The 19,409-nt window shown below is 38.4% G+C and overlaps 1 protein-coding gene across 8 annotated transcripts in view; it reads right to left on the reverse strand.

Moving 5' to 3' along the window:
• Nucleotides 1-19,115, reverse strand: part of LOC124962010 (ankyrin repeat domain-containing protein 26-like) — a 96,987-nt gene extending 77,872 nt beyond the window's left edge. For 7 of the 8 annotated variants that reach the window (XR_007104410.1, XM_047521084.1, XM_047521085.1 and 4 more), the window contains exons 1-3: nucleotides 19,063-19,115; nucleotides 9,512-10,010; nucleotides 9,261-9,429 (exon numbers count right to left, since the gene is read on the reverse strand). Coding sequence is in view for 6 of the 8 variants with exons in the window: in XM_047521084.1 (XP_047377040.1) it covers nucleotides 9,261-9,429; nucleotides 9,512-9,659 (317 nt within the window). In the remaining 2 variants the exon portion in view is untranslated. Of the gene's footprint in view, nucleotides 1-9,260; nucleotides 10,011-19,062 lie in introns of those variants that run through there. The other variant, XM_047521087.1, reaches the window with a different exon arrangement.
• Between the last annotated feature and the right edge of the window lie 294 nt (nucleotides 19,116-19,409).

Genomic DNA, 19,409 nt, shown 5'->3' on the forward strand with positions numbered 1-19,409 from the left:
TAATTTGGGAGAAGAGTGGATCCATAGGGGGTGTCAAGACCCACAACGTAGATGCTTTCTTGGAAACACAGACTTTTATGTTTGCCCCAAAGATGGCCGAAACCCCCAACAAAAGAAATTATGTGGGGACGTAGAGTCCTTTTACTGTGCTGCCTGGGGGTGTGAAACTACAGGGGACGCATATTGGAACCCTTCGTCCACCTGGGATTGGATTACGGTACACCGTAATTTTACCCCTTCAGGTAAAGATAATTGTTATGCATCCAAATTATCACAAACCATTTGCGGCTCTAATTTTCTCTGCAATCCATTAAATATTTCCTTTTCTAATCAAGGAAAAAATGAAAATAATTTACCCTACTGGCTTAAAGGAAGAACTTGGGGTCTCCAATTTTATGCTCCCGGATATGATTTTGGCCTTTGGTTCACTATTAAACTACAACAAAATACTGTTCCAGTAGCTGTAGGACCTAATACAGTACTAATAGATCAAAGACATCCTTCTCAATCTATACTTCATTTATTTAAACAACCAATTGCCCCAATTATCACTCCTTCTATTTATCCTAAAACTGATATTTCACTCAAAACTACACCTGCCACTCTTAGTTCTGAAAATCGTTTATTTAACCTAATCAATAGTGCTTTCTATGCTCTTAACCTACATATCCTAACCGAACCAAAGAATGCTGGTTGTGTCTTACTTCCAGTCCTCCTTATTATGAAGGAATTGCCATAAATATTTTTTGGAATTATAGTAGTAAACCTGATCCTAAATGTGCCATTTTACCTAGCTCCAAGCTTACCATCACAAAAATCTCCGGACAAGGACTTTGTATAGGGAATATACCCCCTTCTCACTCACATTTATGTAGTATTAATTTTACTTTAGCTAATAATAATAAAGATAACCATTATCTTTGGGGCCCAAGTGGAACTTATTGGGTTTGTAGTACAGGACTAACTCCTTGCATATCTACCACAGTTTTAAACTTTAGTCCCGATTTTTGTGTATTAATCCAATTATGGCCTAGTATTTCCTATTTAACATCCGACTATGTGTTAGGGTCACTTGAAGGACGTAATCGATACCCTAGGGAACCTATTAGTATGACTATAGCCCTCCTTCTGGGCATAGGTGGGATAGCTGCAGGCATAGGGACTGGAACTGCCGCCTTTGTACATGAGAACCAATTGTTACTTCTGCAAACGGCTATGAATGAAGACTTAGCAGCTATGACAAAATCTATTTCTGCACTAGAAAAATCTCTGACCTCCCTGTCAGAGGTTGTTTTACAAAACAGAAGAGGCTTAGATTTACTCTTCTTGCGTGAAGGCGGCCTTTGTGTAGCTATAAAAGAACAATGTTGCTTCTATGCAGACCATACTGGAGTAGTCAGAGAAACCATGAAAAAAGTCAATAAAAGATTAGCTAAGAGACAAAAAGAATTTGAATCCCAACAAGGATGGTTTGAGCATTGGTTTTATAAATCTCCTTGGCTCACCACCCTCCTATCCACTATAACTGGCCCCCTTATCATCCTACTCTTAATTCTGATTTTCGGGCCATGTATTTTTAATAAATTAATCCATTTCATAAGACTTAGACTTGACACTATTCAGGCCATGATGATAATTCACCAACACAAAGTTTAATCTTCTTTTGATAACTATTTTCCAGCTTCAGTCTCTCCTGCAGGTACGGCCTTGCCTCTTCTTTTTTCCAGCCACAAAGAAAAGCTCCGATTTTACTTATGTGCCTTCAATAACGCTTACCTACACCATCGCCTTGTCCACCATCTTCATCTGTTACCTAACCTACCTGCAGTGCTAGACCGGAAGCCGATAACGGGTAATGTAGGAGGTGGCCATGTACCAACCTAAGACAGAAGCTGTAGCATGCTCTACGGTATTCAAAGACGGGTGCTGTAGCATGCTCTACAGTATTCAAAGACGGGTAAGGACATGTGCTCGACCCCTCAACCTAAGACAGGCACGGTCTCAAGCCTTTTCTTTTTTAATAAAAAGAAAGGGGGAGCTGTCGGGGGCTGCAGACCCCATCCTAGCCTAGCCTGGCTTGAGGATTTCAGTGTGGCCCTGATGCAGGACATCAGTGTAGCCCTGATGCTGAGACAAAGAATTGCTACAGACAGCTGACATTGCTTGTAGAAGGAGCCCCGGCGCTGAGCCAGTTGGCTAACACTGATCAAGGATTGTACCCTGGCATTAAGCCGGGGCAACATAGATTGCATCAAGGACTGTACCCTGGCATTGAGCCGGGGCAACATAGATTGCATCAAGGACTGTACCCTGGCATTGAGCCGGGGCAACACAGACTGCAACATTAAGGACTGGCACTAAGCCGGGGCAGCCTGGTTTGCAACATATGACTGATACTACCGTAAGAACTGGCCCCGGCACTAAGCCAGCAGCGGATGCTATCTAAGAAAGCGGCCCCGGCATTAAGCCAGGGCCAAGAAGAACTGCTTTGATTAGACAAAAGTGACTCATGCTTGCACGCGCTCTTTAATTACTCTGATTGTATTATATTATAATCTTGCTCTCCCCGCATATTCTATAACTGATTGTTCTTCTGTACCTTCTTGTATCTGTGCCCACTATGTACCTTTTGATATGTAATACTGTAATCTTACTATTGTACTCTGTAACCTGATTGTCTCATGATTCATATAAATATGACTGTAACTGCCTTGTAAATTCATTCATCATCATCATCATCTGAGGATAAAGAGCTCTGATGAACAACTGAGGTGTCGTGTTTCTCTCTGTGGGCAGAAGGAACGCGACAAGTATACCCAATTTCTAGACTTACTATATAACTACCTTAATTATTATGTAATTAAGGCTATATGGGATTACCTCACCTCATAACCTCCTTCATCAGTCTTTAGATCAGCCTATTTGTTCTAGTCCTTTTTTCCAATAATTGTCCTCATTGTTATAAAGGACTTGGTAGAATGAAGCCAATCCACAGGAACCAAAAATAGATTCATACAAATATGCCCACCTGACTTTTTATGAGGGGTCAGGGGTACTGGGGATTGAATCTATGGGTGCTTTACCAATAAGCTACATCCCCAGTTCTCTTTATTTGGGAGACAGCGTCTCAGTTGCCCAGGCTGGCCTTGGAACCTGCAATCCTACTACCTCAGTTTCCTGAGTCACTTATAGGCATGCACCACCAGGTCTGGCAGCCCACTTGATTTCTAATGAAAATGGAAAAACCACTTTTTCAACAAATGCTACTGTAATAACTAGATAGCCATAAGACAAAACAAAAGAACTTGGATCTAAGTCTCAAATCTTATACAAAAAATAAAATTGGAATAGATCACACATTCAAATGTAAACAATAAACTATAAACTTTTAAGAGAACAAAACAGAAGGAAACAAGATTTAGAAGTCAGGACTTCTGTGATAGTTCATTTTGTGTCAATCTGGAGGGGCCACGGGGACCATATATTTGGTCAAATGTTATTCTGGATGTTTCTCTTGATATTTAGAAAAGATTAACATTTTAAAAGGGGAATTTTTAGTAAAGCAGGTCGATCCCCATAATGGACGCAGACCTCATTCAATGAGAAAAAGGCATGAATAATAGAACAAAAGACTGACCTCCTCAAAAATCAAAGAGAAATTATGCCAGCAGATGGCCTTTGGAATTAAAGTACAACATCTGTTCTTTCCTGAGTCCCAGCCTGCTGATCCACTCCATGAAGTCTATACTTGTAAGTCTCTATACTTACATGAACCAAATGCTTAAATTAATTCACTCTCCCCCATGATATATATAAATACAAATACGAATATGTACACAACACATCCCATTGGTTCTGATCTCTAGAAAAGCCTACACCAGCTACCCCAGGAGTTCATAGACATGAAATAAAAGCATGAGTAATAAAAGAAAAAATTAATAAATTGGAATTCATCAAAATAAAAAACTTTTGCTCTGCAAAAGACCCTCCTGACGATGAAAAGACAAACTATACACTGGGAGAAAATATCTGCAAATCTATTTATCTGACAAATAACTAGTATTCAGACCATATAAAGAGCTAAAAATTTCACACCAAAATATCAAACAATCCAATTAGAAAATTGACAAAAAACATGAAAAACCTTTCCATAAAAAGGATACATTATTTATGGCAAATGCACATACATAAAAAGATTTCTGAAGCTGAGGGACTCAGTAATAGAGCACATGCTTGGCATGCACAGAGCTTGGGCTCAATGTCCAGCACCAAAAAAAAAAAAAAAAAAAAAAAAAAGGTCCACATCAATAGCCATTAGGGAAGTGTAAATTAAAATCACAATGAAATATCACTACAGGTTAGGAATAAAAAAAAAGTGACATTGCCAAATACTGGTGAGCATGGAGACAAAAAAGATCCCTGCTGCTGAGGTAACATGGTAGAGACACTCTGCAAAACAATCCGGTAGGTTCCTGAAACACCGCACACACAAGCTGGGCATGGTGGTGCAGCCCTGTAATCCCAGCAACTTGGGAGGCTCAGGCAGGAGGATCACAAGTTTGAGGCCAGCCTCAGCAACTTAGCAAGACCCTGTCTCAAAATGAAAAATTAAAAGGGTTGGGGATGCAATTCAGTGGTTAACCCCTGGGTTCAATCCCCTGTACAAATTAATTAATTAATTAGAAATAAAAACATGAAACTACTATACAAATATATTCACCAGCATTTATCCCAGAGAAATAGTTATCTTCACACACCAACCTGTACAAAAATGTTAAGAACAATTTTGTTAATGAAACCAAAAACTGGAAAAAAGAAACCCTAGATATTCTTAAATGGGTAAACAGTTGAACAAACTATGGTATATCCATACCACAGAAGACTACTCAGCAATAAAAAGAATGAAAGTTGATACACATACAAACCTGGATCAATCTCCGGAGAATTACAGTGAATAACAAAGCCAAGTCACAAACACTAAATCACGTATGATTCCATTTTTTGTAATGACAGAAGTATTGAAATGGTGAACAAATTAGTAGTAGCCAGGGTAAAAAAAATGAGTTGGGCTGGGGAGACTGAGGAAGGAGAATCTCAAGTTCAAAGCCAGCCTCTGCAACTTAGTGAAATCCTCTCTCAAAATTTAAAACAGTAAATAAAAAGGGCTGGGGATGTGACTCAGTGGGTTCAGCACCCTGGGGTTCAATCCCTGGTACCAAAAATATAAATAAATAAAGAAGAAGAAAAACAACAACAACAAAGAAAAGATGAGTTGGGACTAGGGTGGGTATGGCTGTAAAAGAGTAATATAAGAAATATTTGAGGATGTAAAAACATTCAATATATTCACTAGACCAATATTAATATTCTCATTGTGATATTTAAGTACAGTTTCCAAGATGTTACTACTGGAGGCAACTCTAGGGGACATGGGAACTCAGTATTATTTCTTATAACTGCTTATGGATCTGTAATTATCTCAAAATGAGTAGCTTAATTTAGGAAGACTAATCAATAGTGATTGACAGAAGTTCAAACAATGAAAATCTCCTAGCAGGTACCCAGTGGTTAGGGTAGGAATATCGACTGGCAAGGGTGTTGAGGTTGATTACAGAGTACGTATTACATAAGTAAAATATTCATCAAATCATATATATGAGATTAGTACAATTTACATACTTGATTAAATGCAGTACCTTAAAAAATTATTAAAATTGCCACTTGGCTATTAATCTTTTAACTGTGATAATGGAATTAATTATATAAAATTTGTTTATACTATCTATACAATTATCAACAGTGAAATCATAATCACCTGTAGCTGAAGCAGTCTGGGTGGCATGGTGGAGCCAGAAGACACGCTAGAAAGAGTAATGGAATAGTGGGAAATGTGGATACGCAAAGAAGCAAACACACAGAACTATTTTCAGAAGTTGCCAAAAAAGAAAAAGGCAACATAATGATGCTCAGCAGAAGGTAGAGATGAAGAAGGGCTTTATTAAGATGGAATATAGGATAGTAGATTTAAATATTGATGGAAAAGTCTTCACAAACACTGAGTCTAGAGCTGTATGGGGTGTAATACTTTGAAAAGTACAAAGAAAATATGAAGATATGGTCCTTTGATAAGACGCAGTGAAAGATGATTACAGATATAAAGGTGAAAAGCCTATAATCCCAGTGGCTCAGGAGGCTGAGGCAGGAGGAGTTCAAAGCAAACCTCAACAATTTAGAGAGGTCCTAAGTAACTTAGCAAGACCTTCTCTCAAAAATAAAAAAAATAAATAAAAAGGGCTGGGACTCTAGCTCAGTGGTTATGTGACCCTGAATTCAATCCCAGGTATCAGAATGGCAGGTATATTTTATCGAATACTTATTGTGGTAGGCAGTTCTTAAGGTGACCCCCAATGATCTTTGAATCCTGGTATTAACATTCCTGTGAGTCTCCCCCAACAGAGGAGGAGGCTGAACTACATAACCAATAGGATATGACGGCAAGATTTCCGAGATGAGGACTTAAGAGACAGCACAGCTTCTGCCAGGTTCTCTCTCTTTGATTGCTTCTTCTGGGTAAAGTCAGTCACAACACTAGAGCAGCCATGAAGAGGCATACCCAAACTATGGGACTGAACCATCTTCAGAAGCAGCTTCCCCAACCCAGCCAACCCTGTATAACATGAGAGCAACCCCATGAGAAACCCCAAGCCTTTGGAACCACCCAGCTAAGCTGCTGATTTACTGCTCCATAGAAACTGAGAGATAATGAAAGTTTACTGTGTTAAGTCACTATCTTTGGGGGTAGTTTATTAAGCATCAATAGATACCGAATGCATTTACTATGTACTCAACAACCCTGTGATACCCATTGTAAGATGATGCTAATTGTCACACAGAGGTTAAGTAACTTTTCCCTGAGTTGGGGTGAAAATCAGTGGAAGAATGCTGGCCTCACGTGTGTGACACCCTGAATTCCACACTAACACCACAAAGAAAAAGAATAGTAATTTCCCCTGATTAACACATGGATGGCAAGTAATGTGGAACCAGATTCAAATCTAAGGCCAACACTATTAACTACTATGCAAAATGTGCTCACCAAAGCTGAAGAAGTTCTGATATCACAGCTTTTATTGTTTGCTATGAAGTAGAAGGCAAGGTTATCTAGTAAGAACAAAGGAAAAAGCAAGTGAATCAGTGAAATAAAGAAAATGGAAAAGGTTTCAAACAATTGTCTCCAAGTTAGGAACAAGGCTGGCCAGAGAAATCTAGTAGTATTTCTAAACCGTGCTGTGGCTGAGGAGAGACTGGGAACCATGAATTTTCAGTGCAGTGAACTTAAGATGATCACAATAAAAAGAACACAGGATTGTTCATGCACATAAATATAATGGACAAACTATGCTGATAGCTGGGGGGAAGAGAAAACATGTCTCTCCCAAAGTCCATTAGCTTGACAAGGAGCTAGCAAAGAAAAATGTCAGGAAACACTATATATTCTATGTCAGAATGTCACATGATGACTGAAGAAAAGAATACTAAGATGCACAATGATAAACTGATCTCAAACACCAGAATTTTTTCTAGAGAATCTTCCCTTTTCTTACTACAAAAGTTAAAACCTACAGAAAGAATGTACTTCCATGACAATGAGACAACAACTAAAACCAACCTCCTAATTATACACTGACTTAACTTGATGAATCCCCTTACAACTGAACTTCATCCCTAAAACTTAATACTTTTAAAATTTACTTAAAATTAGACTCTCCCAAATGCACCCAAGATTCAATTTCATCTATACTTGGGAGTGAGGAAGTACTGCAGATTGAACTGTACCACTGAATGAATCCCATTCCCTTTTATTTTTTTAAATGTTTGAGATAAGGCCTTGCTCAGATGCTGAGACTCGCCTCCAGCCTGTGATCTTCTTGCCTCAACCTCCCAAGTAGCTGAGATTACAGGTATGCGCCACCGCTCCCGGCCATACATATGCTTTTATTTTCTTGGCAGTGCTGGGGATTGAACATGCTGAGCAAGCACTCTACCACTAAGCCACATCCCCAGTTCCATGCATATGCTTTTAAAAATGGTTTTACTTCACAGGAGAAATAAACTGGCACAGACCTAACTGCAAAACAAAATTACGTAAGAGAGGGAAAAAAATTAAAAAATCAACACACGAGCACGTGAAATTTTTTTATAGGCTAAAATTCAGTGCAGTCAAATGAGGATATTTAGACACTTAAGTCTAAATATCCTCAAAAGTACATTAGTGGGAGTAAACATTTCTGCGCTCTATAGTTTTTGATATTCAAGGTTAGTAAACAAGTTGCAATAGGCAACAGTTAGTGGTTAATACTCCAGTGACATTTCTTCGTGTATCTACTATTGCCTGAAGATTTAGTAGAAACAAGTCAAAATGTGCACAGCTAGAAAACAGTAAAACTTTTTCTTTTCCAAGATATATCAAGAAAGGCACGGTGGCACATGCCTGTAATCCCAGCAACTCAGAAAGTTGAGGCAGGAGGATCACAAGTTCAAAGCCAGCCTCATCAACTTAGTGAGCCCTAAGCAACTCAGTGAGACCCTGTCTCAAAATTAAAAACAGAAAGGGCAGGGAATGTGGCTCAGTGGTTAAGCATCTCTGGGTTCAAAGGCCAGTAACAAAAACAAACAAATATTAAAACAAAAAAAAAAAAAAAAGGAAAGAAACATCCTTCCAGATGTGGTGGTGTACAACTGCAAGCCCAGCTACTTGGCAAGCTGAGGCAGCAAGAAGATCACAAGTTTAAGGTCAATCTGCATAACTAAACAAGACCTTGTCTCAAAACAGAAGTAAAAAGGGCCACAGATGTGGCTCCATGGCAGAGCACTTGCATAGAATATGTGAAGTCCTGGGTTTGATCTCCAGATACAAGAAAATGGTAAAAATAAAAATCATCACTGGGTAAAACAAGTAAATCTCTTCTGCCTTATGCTTAACCCATAGAGAGAAAAAAATTTTTTTTCCAAATTTAAAGTAGTTCTAGTTCTGAAAGGCAAAGAATTATGAAAATCATACAGTGGCCCTTCATGAACTGCACAAATTATTTTACATATTTTCTAACTCTATATCAGGACAGAATCCATGTATTCTCAAAATACAAAGGAAAACAAGTCCTAAATCTTACACAAAGATTTTAAATAAAAGAAAAAGAAAATTAGTTTTTAATTAAAGTGGGAAACATGATCCACCATTCCATTCTAAATCTTACCCTTACCTGTTCAGTGGAGCTGCTGCGAAGCTCATCTCCAGATTCAGAATCTTGATGGATTCTTTCCCAGCCTTCTCCTGCTGAATCACAAGACTGTTCCTGGGAAAAGCTAGTTTTCTCAATGTCCAAGAACTCCAGACCAGGAAAGTGACCAAATAAGCATGTCCTGTTCTGGCTACAAATTTTAGGAGAATGTGAGTCACTGTTAAACTTTTCATTATTATAGGTCAGGTTCAGGCTTAGATTGAGAGCCTGACCTGGATTAAAATTGGGTCCAAAATTCTGATTGGCATCACAAATAAGACCTGTTCCTTGAACAGACGATGATGGCTTTCCAAACCTTGAAAGCTCAGGCAATTTGTTCACATTTTCTGTCGATCTCTGAAGGTGTGGACTCTGCATCATTTTCAAAGAATTATTTGGCAGTCCAACTAGCTGCTTTAACAGGTGGCATTAGAGCTTTGAGGGTGACCTCCGTGACATACTGGGCTGGCACATAAAAGGTTTTGGAATTCTCATCCAGTTTAACTTGCCACCAGCCATCATTGGTCTTTTTCACCAAGATGTACTGCTCCCCTTGTTTCATCACAATCTTTCGGTCCTTGGCTTCATATTCATAATCATATTCCACTCCAATATACACTTGTCCTGGAACCATCTTCCCACTTCTGTCAGTCATTTTTATTCAATATTATTCACCTCTCAAAAGGGATAGCATGCCACATGATGGCTTTAGGACTTGCTGCATTAATATAGCTATATTATTTAAATGGAAGAAGAGAAGAAAAGATTTAATGTAATCTGGATTTGCTATTTATTCACAAACATCACATACTATAGGTCAACTGAAAGAACATTACCTTCAAATCTCAAGTCCCCAGAAAAGAAATGACACATAATATGTATTATCCTGCATTTTAAAAATACTTTCATTTGAATTATAGTATAAATTTTTGAGTAATTCATGACCCAAACTAAAACTAGTGACTGCTACAGTGAACATAGTAACCAGTCCAATACAACACTAACAAAAGTCAGAGTTGGAAAGAACCTTCCTCATTTTCATGGCTACCTCAGACCTTCTTCGCTTTCCTAGAAAGGTTCGCTAATTAACAGTAATTAATATGTTTCAGGCATCTGTCAATGGCCAGGCACTGAGCTAGGTTCACTATAGACAACACCCAAGACATTTTTGGAAAGTGGACCTGGACTTCAACAATCCCCCACATTAATATTTTACTTATTTTTCAGAAATATTAAGAACATTATTAGTAAGTTTTAAAAATTTTAAGTTACCCAATTAAAAACTGTATGTTCCTAATACAAAAATTTTTAAAAGAACAGTACTGCTATTACTAGGCAAAACATACACAATAGACCACCAAAAGAAACTGCCAGTTTACTTGATTTCTCTCTTACTTCTACTCAGTAGGGCCACAATCCATTTTAGACTGCATCTCACAAATGGTTAACAGATAACCAGTCTTTTTATTTGTAAATGCTAAAAAATCTTTTTGCTCCTTTAATTCAAAGTCTATTAGGAATGGCCCTGTGGGTGCACGGTATATCACACCTGTAATCCCAGCTACTTGAGCAGCTGAAGCAGGAGGATGAAAATTTGAGGCCAGCCTGGGCAACTTGGTGAGACCCTGTCTCAAAATATGTAATTCAGTGGTAGAGTGCTTCCTAACATGCATGTGACCCTGGGTTTAATAGCCAGTGCCATAAAAAGAGAAAAAAGAAAAGAAATAGCCATCAACTGGCTTGATAAATGTAGCATTCACTTTTATTTCCATACCAATTCCAAAATATTTTGGTATCTCATAGAACCATAGGTCTCAAGATTCAAAATCGGCACAGCATTTCAATATTGCTACAACTTGAGTATCTCAACCCCCAACTGTTATGGGATGAACTATGTTCTCCAAAAAGATACATTCAAATTCTAACCCCAGGATCTGAAAATGTAATTGTATTTGGAAATAGGGGATCTGCAGACATAAAAGTTAGTATGTGGTCATACTTGATTAAGGTGGGCCCCAAAACCCAATAACTGTATCTTTATAAGGAAAAAAAGATTTGGAGATAGAGAAAAGACAGAAGACCAAGTGAAAACAGAGGAAGAAATGAGTGGAAACTAAGAACCACTATAAGGGGTAAGGAGGTCTTTGGAGGGCATACACTCTGCCAACACTGATTTTTGGACTTCTAGCTTTTGGATCTTTGAGAGAATTATTTCGCTGTGTTAAGTGACCCTGTTTGCAGTACAGATGGAGCATACCTAATCCCAAAATCTGAAACTTCCTGAGCACCAACACGAAGAAAACAAAGGAAAAAATCCACACCTGTCCTCATGTGATAGATCACAGTCAACCTGCTGGTATATTAAAAATGTCATATGAAATTACTGTCAGTCTATGTGTTTAAGTATACCTGAAACAAATGATTTTCATATTTAGACTTGGGTCTCATCTCCAAGATATTATATAAATGCAAATATTACAAAGTAAAAAAAAAAATCCAAAATCTGATACATTTCTGATTCCTTTCAAATAAGGAATATTCAACCTTTTTTTTTTATATTAGCCCTAAGAAATTAACATATTCAACCCAAATCTCAAGTATGCCAAAGCTAAAGCAAATTGAGATTTAACAAAAAAAATGTATAAACCCCAGGTTCCAGGACAACCCACCAATTTCCCTCAACACTCAAGTATCAGGTGTATTATTATACACTGTACGTGCAGAAAAGATCCTGAGGATAACTTTCTTATGTGGAAAGTCTATAACCTCAGCTGGTAAATAAATTAATTAGTAGCAGAATTTCAATAAGTAAAATTCACTTCCTATTCAAACTACTTGAGTAGCAAGTATAATGCAATAATGTAGTTTCAAAAGAAATAATGAAAATTACCTTAAAAGGAGATATAAAAACCCAGCATTACATTTAAACCTATAAAATAAAAAAGCTTATTAACTCTAACCAAGATCCCTTAAAGGCAGCAAAGCATTATTAGCTCAAAGTTTTAAAATAGCTTCTTTATAATAGTTAAAAGGAACAAAGAACAATTTTATATTTTGAATTGTGTTTAGAACCACCTTCCAAACACGTATAATCACTAAGAGTCATTGAGGTCTGCTTTACCACTGACCTCTCCTGCTTTACTTCCACTGTTCCAAATTCATTTCTATTCTTCATGTTTCATTCTGGCAGATGAGAAAATATTTTTAAACTTCTGGTTTTATGAGGAACAGCTCTGATAAACTGTTAAGATGACAGAACACATTTTAAGACTATGGTATTAAGAGGGCAAAGAGAATAAAAACATGTTAAAAGCTATTGGAAGAGCTGGGGGTGTGGCTCAGTGTCTACAGCACTTGCCTTGAGTGGTCCTCGGTTCAATCCCTAGCACACCAATTAAATCCCCAATAAAATTATTAGGAATCCAACATCCATCCCCTCCCCAATTACTTACTAGTTATATAGACACTGGCTTTTACAATGAAGAGTTCTGAACTTAACCAAATGATCTAACTTAGCAATACCAAGAGTGGGACAATCTGATACAGTCGGACAATCTGATGATACAGTCACCCAAAAGTGATACAATAAAACACATACAATGTCACCTATTTTGTATTCTTGACAAAAGCATTTAACCTGAGCGATTTTTAGGAAATATACAAATCCAGAAAGAAAGACATAAATTTTTCATTACAACTTTTCAAAATGGTTACTGAAATACAGTCATGCACTGCATAATGCTATTTCATTCAAAAACAGCCTGATGTATACAATGATGGTCCCATAAATTTATCCTGGTGGGCTGGGGTTGGTGGCACATGCCTGATATCCCAGTGACTCAGGAGGCTGAGACACAAGAATCCCAAGTTCGAGGTCAGCTTAAGTAACTTAGAGAAGCCCCACAGTAAGATCCTGTCTCAAAAAAAAAGGAAAAGGGCTGGGGATGCAGTTCAATGTTCAAACCCCAATACAACAAACGATCATAGGGGTGGTATAATTCAGTGGTAGAGTGCTTGCCTAGTATGTGCAAGGCCCTGGGTTTGATACCCAGCACCAAAAATAAAAGAAAAGATTATAATGAGCTGAGATATATCTATCATAGCATCCAAATATCATAGCACAAGGCATGTTTGGTAATGCCAGTATACAAAAACTTACCTCGCTGTGAACAGCATAAGAAGTCTAGCACATTTAACTATGTACACTACATAATACTTGGTGAGAACAATGACTATGCTACTTGCCTATGTTTAATATGCTGTACTTTTATTGTAGAGTGCACACCTTTTATTATTTTTGAAAAACCTACCGTAAAGCCTGACTACCGTATCTCTGGGTTGCATGAAGAGGCTGCATGAACTGACTGACCACCTAGGTTTGTGTAAGTACAATATGTGATGGTCCAAACAATGAGGAATCATCCAGTGAAGGATCTCTTACAATGTATCCTGCTGTTAAGAGACACATGACTGTACTTATCTTTGGATGACGTGTTTTTTCTTTGCCATTTTTCAGGAAAGTAATAAAATAACATGAAATATCTGAAGATACAGAGATGAATAAGGGAATATGAAGGTAATGCAGGTTACTGTAGTTTAGACATATCAACTGGACGAGTATCCATAAGAATGAAGAAAAGGAAAGAACACGAAGAAGAATGTAAGCTATATGATTTCATGCTGGTGTGAGAGGGACATTGGGGCTGGTAAACAACAACAGGTTAAAGGCCAGTCTATGTTTAAGCTTTTTCACTGTCAGGCTTTACATCTTTCATAATGAATACAAAGGGAAGTATAAAGGACAAGTTAGAAAGAACAATAAGGAAGTCAGTTTCACTATGTTCAACATGAGATATTCAATCGCAGTTTTAGTTAAAGCAAAGAGAAGTGGAAGGGTAAGAGAGACATCTATAGATGTTAAAAGACATCTGCAGCAAGGCCTGGTGGCTCACACCTGTAATCCCACAGGCTTGGGAAGCTGAGGCAGGAGGATCATGAGTTCAAAGTCAGCCTCAGCAAGTTAGCAAGGCCCTAAGCAACTTAGTGAGACCCTGTTTCAAAATAAAAAGAGCTGGGGGTGTAGTTCAGTGCTAAAATGCCCTTGGGTTCTTCAATTCCCAGGACCAAAAACAATTAAAAAAGAAGATACCTGTAGAGAAAGGCAGTTAGATAACAAGGCAGATCAAATAAGCCAGACTACACAGTGGAATAGAAAAACAAGGAGTGGGTATTGAAGCTGAAAACCCATAAAGGAAACCACTAAAATTATTATTAACGTCTAAGCCTAGGGAGGTAGCTCAGAGGCAGAGTGGCTGACTAGCAGGCAAGTATGAGACTCCAGATTCAATCCCCAATGGGAAAAGAGGGAAAAAAAAGAAAATTATAAATGTCTAGAAAGCCACATACCAGGAATTAGGTATTACAACCTAAGTCTAGAAAAAGTTGGATAAAATGAAAAGCCTTATTATAAATTGTCGGGGTACCCGGGACCCCTAGCCCCAGGCTAAGCAGGATGGCGGCTGGCAGTTTGCCAATGTATGGTCCATGGCACATACTTATGACGCGATAAGCAGGAGTCATGCTGACGCCGCATGAGGAAGTACTTAACTACTGGCTCCTGTTTCTCATGTGCAGCACGTGATCTGCTCGTGCCCCATACACTTACACATTGGGATCATGCATGTAGCTCATGCCTTGTCTGTATAGCTTTCTGATTGGCTGCCTTACTATATATATTCTTTGTGTGCTCCCCTGAGCGGGAACAATAGAACAATAAAGAATCTTGGAAAGCTCCATGTTGTCGGGGAGTTCTTTCCTGGGGGCAGGGGAATCCCCGATAAGTGGCGCCAAAACCCGGGAGACGGATAAGGGTGAGTGACGTGGGAGGCAGCCTCAAAGTTCGCAATATGCAACTAATCGGACTAGCGAAAGGCAGTCCGGAGACAGAGCCAAGCGGAACGCAGCTCGGAGCGGACTAGCGAAAGGCAGTTCGGAGACAGAGCCAAGCGGAACGCGGCTCGGAGCGGACTAGCGAAAGGCAGTCCGGAGACAGAGCCAAGCGAAACGCGGCTAGGGGTGGACTAAGCGGAAAGCGGTCCACCTTAAAAGTATTAAAGTGAAAGTAGCACGCGAAAGGCGGCTACACCCTGGACTAAGCGAAAAGCGGTCCACCTTAAAAGTATTAAAGTGAAAGTGGCACTGGAAAGGGGGCAAATTAATCATGGGTTCTGAGGTGTCTAGAGTTCGCATGGAAGGTCTATTAAAGGCTTTATTAAAGGCTAATGGAACACCTTTAAAGGTTTCCTCAGCTAGGAAGTTTTTAAAAACTGTAGAAGACAAAGCCCCTTGGTTTTTAAATGCGGGATTGTTGGATCAAGAGAAACTATCACAAGAGACAGAAAAAGGCCCCCCTCCTGATCCCTTCCACGCAGCTCCATGGCCACCTAGGGAGGGAACACCCGTGTCCTTGAAGCAGTCCTCCCCCTAGGCAGAGATCTCAGCAGCTCCATTCCTCAAAAGTAGAAAGAAATAATGTTTTGTGATTTTCTGCATTCAAACCTAACCTGATTTCTCAACCAGGAAGAAAAAGAGTTAAAAAGTCCTGGGTGATCCTCCCTCCCCCCTGCCTGGCCTTGCTGAAGCCTGCATTGGAATGTAAACTGCAGCGGTCTCAGCGGGAAAGGGGGGTAACCTGAAGATAAGAAAAAAAAAAAAAGTGTCTGTTTTAACTTCTGGGTTGCTACACAGAACTAACTCATTTTCCAGGATTCTTGTTTTGTTTTGTTTTTCTTAATGCTGATTTTTGAGCTCATAATTTTGATCCTGCATACCTAGGTTAATGATTTTTTTTTCTTTTTGATCAGTTCTATTTTTTACTCAACTAAAGTTTTTGAACATCTGTTACATTGCAATGGAGATTCACCTATAAATTACAAGGCCTTTGATTTTGTGTTATGTGTATGTTGTGCTGTCTAATGTCATGTTTTGTCTGTATCAAAACTGAGCGCTCCTAAAATTAAAATTTAAAAATGGATCAAATACTTTTATTCACGTGATTTAAAAAGGTTCAATTTAAATTGAGTAAACTAATAAAAGTGAAATGTCTTTAAAAATAACTTGCAAGTCTCTAGGTGGTCAAACTAATGGAATGTGGATGTTAAACAATGTCTAATATCAATTGTTTCTAGGACTTTTCTTCAACAGGAAAGAGACAGCAAATACTGTTCAGGACACTTGTCTAATATCTTGACTAAAAACAAGGTTACTAAGAGTTATGTCTTAACAAGTACAATTCTATATACAAAGGGTTCTAAAGGTTTCAACTGTGTTTCAGTTAGAGTACTATAAACAACAAAGTATTTTATCTTGTTAAAATGGTGTAATTTATCTAAATTCAGAAATTTCATAAGATTTGTTTCAGAATGTGAACAAAAGGGGTCAACACATAAAAGAGAAAAATAAAAGGTTCTAAAAATACAACTATAGTGAAGAAGAAAATCTTTCTGTATAAGAAAGTGTTATATAATGAAATACATGAGGGTCTAAGTAAGTGCTAAAAAAGTCTGTGTGTAAGTGAAGGACAAGTTTCAACAAGTCTGTGTGTAACTAAGTTGGTTGTATGTATGTAAAACAGCTAAAGCTATTTAAGGTTTTTCCTAAGGTGAAATACTAATGTTCTGATATAAGCCAAAGTTTAATCTATATGGTAAAATGACATGGTAAAATAACAAGGATTTCTTAGAAACACTAATTTACTCTTAACTTTGTGTCTATTAAGTTTTATTCTTTAAAACAATTAGTCTTAAAAATTGGGGTTTATACAATTATGGTTAAACAACTGTTAAGAGTATTATACTATGTTACAGAGTCTAAATTTTTCTTTAAAAACTAAATTTAGTAAGATTAAAGTGTCAAGGTAATTGTGAAATGGTCACTCCTTGTATATTAAATGTATTCATATTTTCCAAGTATACAAGTTTTAAAGCAGGGTATTTATCAAGCTGCTATTCTCCAAACTTCTCTCTCAATGTTGGAATGCTTCTAGGTTCTCATGGGCAGTCTTAATGCATATTCCTACCTTCCTACCAGTCCCAGTCTCTGTTACAGATACAGAACTACCAGTTCTACTATCCAAAAACAAAAGAGATTTTGGCATCACCACAGCAATAATCACTGCAGTGGCACTCTCTGCAACAGCCATGACTGCAGCAGCGGTTTCATTAGCTACATCAATACCCACAGCAAAAGAACTCAATAACCTAGCTGAAAATACAGCCACTGCCCTGCAAACTCAAGAGACTCTAAATGGTCATTTAAAGCTGGAATTCTGCTGGTTAACCAACGGGTGGACCTACTGCAAGAACAAGTGGACATTTTACAAGAACTTTTGGGACTTGGGTGTATTTACTCTTTAAGAGCAGTGTGTGTTACCCCTATCACTTTTTATAATGATAGCCATGCAGCTATGTTGTCTAGAAATCTTTCTCACTATCTTACTTGTACTTGGTCATATGGGTTTGACAATTTAACCTCTCAACTAAGAGCTGAAATTATGAGAGTCAATACCACCAGGGTAAATGTGGCACCTGTATCTGAAATGGTCAAATGGTTCTCTACTGCTCTAGGTTTTATAAAACAATGGGCAGGCCTTGGCTCCCTAGGACTAATATTTTAGGTGTTTTATATCTCATTCGCTTAATTTATCAATTACGAGCCACCCAACAGAGATCGAATCATCCTTCAACAAGTCATGACAGCCTTAGAGGCCGGCAGTTCCCCTCATGTATGGCTGAGTATGCTGGACCGGTAGTCAAAGACGGGTAATGTAGGAGGTGGCCGTATACCAACCTAAGACAGAAGCTGTAGCATGATCTACAGTCTTTGATGACGGGTAAGGATACGGGCTGACCCCTCAACCTAAGACAGGCACGGTCCCAAGCCACTTATAAAAATAATAAAAAGGGGGAGCTGTCGGGGTACCCGGGACCCCCAGCCCCAGGCTAAGCAGGATGGCAGCTGGCAGTTTGCCAACGTATGGTCCATGGCACATACTTATGACGCGATAAGCAGGAGTCGTGCTGACGCCGCATGAGGAAGTACTTAACTACTGGCTCCTGTTTCTCGTGTGCAGCACGTGATCTGCTCGTGCCCTACACACTTACACATTGGGATCATGCATGTAGCTCATGCCTTGTCTGTATAGCTTTCTGATTGGCTGCCTTACTATATATATTCTTTGTGTGCTCCCCTGAGCGGGAACAATAGAACAATAAAGAATCTTGGAAAGCTCCATGTTGTCGGGGAGTTCTTTCCTGCGGGCAGGGGAATCCCCGATAATAAATGATGGATTAAAAGAAAAATCATTATGGGATAGCTCTATAAAATTAGATCTAAGTGAAAATCATCTGCAAATGTGTGAATATTCTATTTTTATTTTTTAAAAGAAGCTCTATTAAAACAAGGTTTAGACTGAGTTGATTATTTCTTCATCTATTTCTGCAACATGTGAATTCTCCTCTTTAAATGAAGTTGAAGATTGTTTATCCTAGTATCTTATTCTCTCAAGTATTTTGGTAGGATCTTGCTTATTCGACTGTAAGACTCTTTGATCAGAACACTCCTCTAACTGAAATCTATGCTGTAATTATCACCATATTCCTTCAACCATATTCATCCCACGCACTTTCAACTACTAAGCAGGCAATCACCAGTATACATAAAATTTTTGTGTATCTATTGCACAGTACACCCCACTGATTTTCTTAGAGGTTTCAAAAATACCTACACAGGTTTATCATGTCTCTTTCAAGTCCTCTTCCTCCCTTATTTCAACCATTTCTTCCCTGTGTTTCAACAAGAACAGAAAGAGACACACATATAACTGGGATGATAGGCATATGCCTTTGCACCAGGCCCAAATTGTCCTTCAAAGGATGCAAAAAAAAAAAATCCACTGAGATAAGACTGGGGATGTACCTCAGTGGTAGATCCTGGGTTCAATCCCTATTATTACAGGGGAAAAAAATCCACTGGAGTATTCACAAGACTTTGACAGCTATAGCCAACAGCCTTCTAAATCTAGTGGGTGCTAACTTTTCAAGATATTCTCCTCTTAGATGCTTAAAATGAGAA

This window comes from Sciurus carolinensis, chromosome 12, assembly GCF_902686445.1.
Source record: "Sciurus carolinensis chromosome 12, mSciCar1.2, whole genome shotgun sequence".
Lineage (NCBI taxonomy): Eukaryota > Metazoa > Chordata > Mammalia > Rodentia > Sciuridae > Sciurus > Sciurus carolinensis.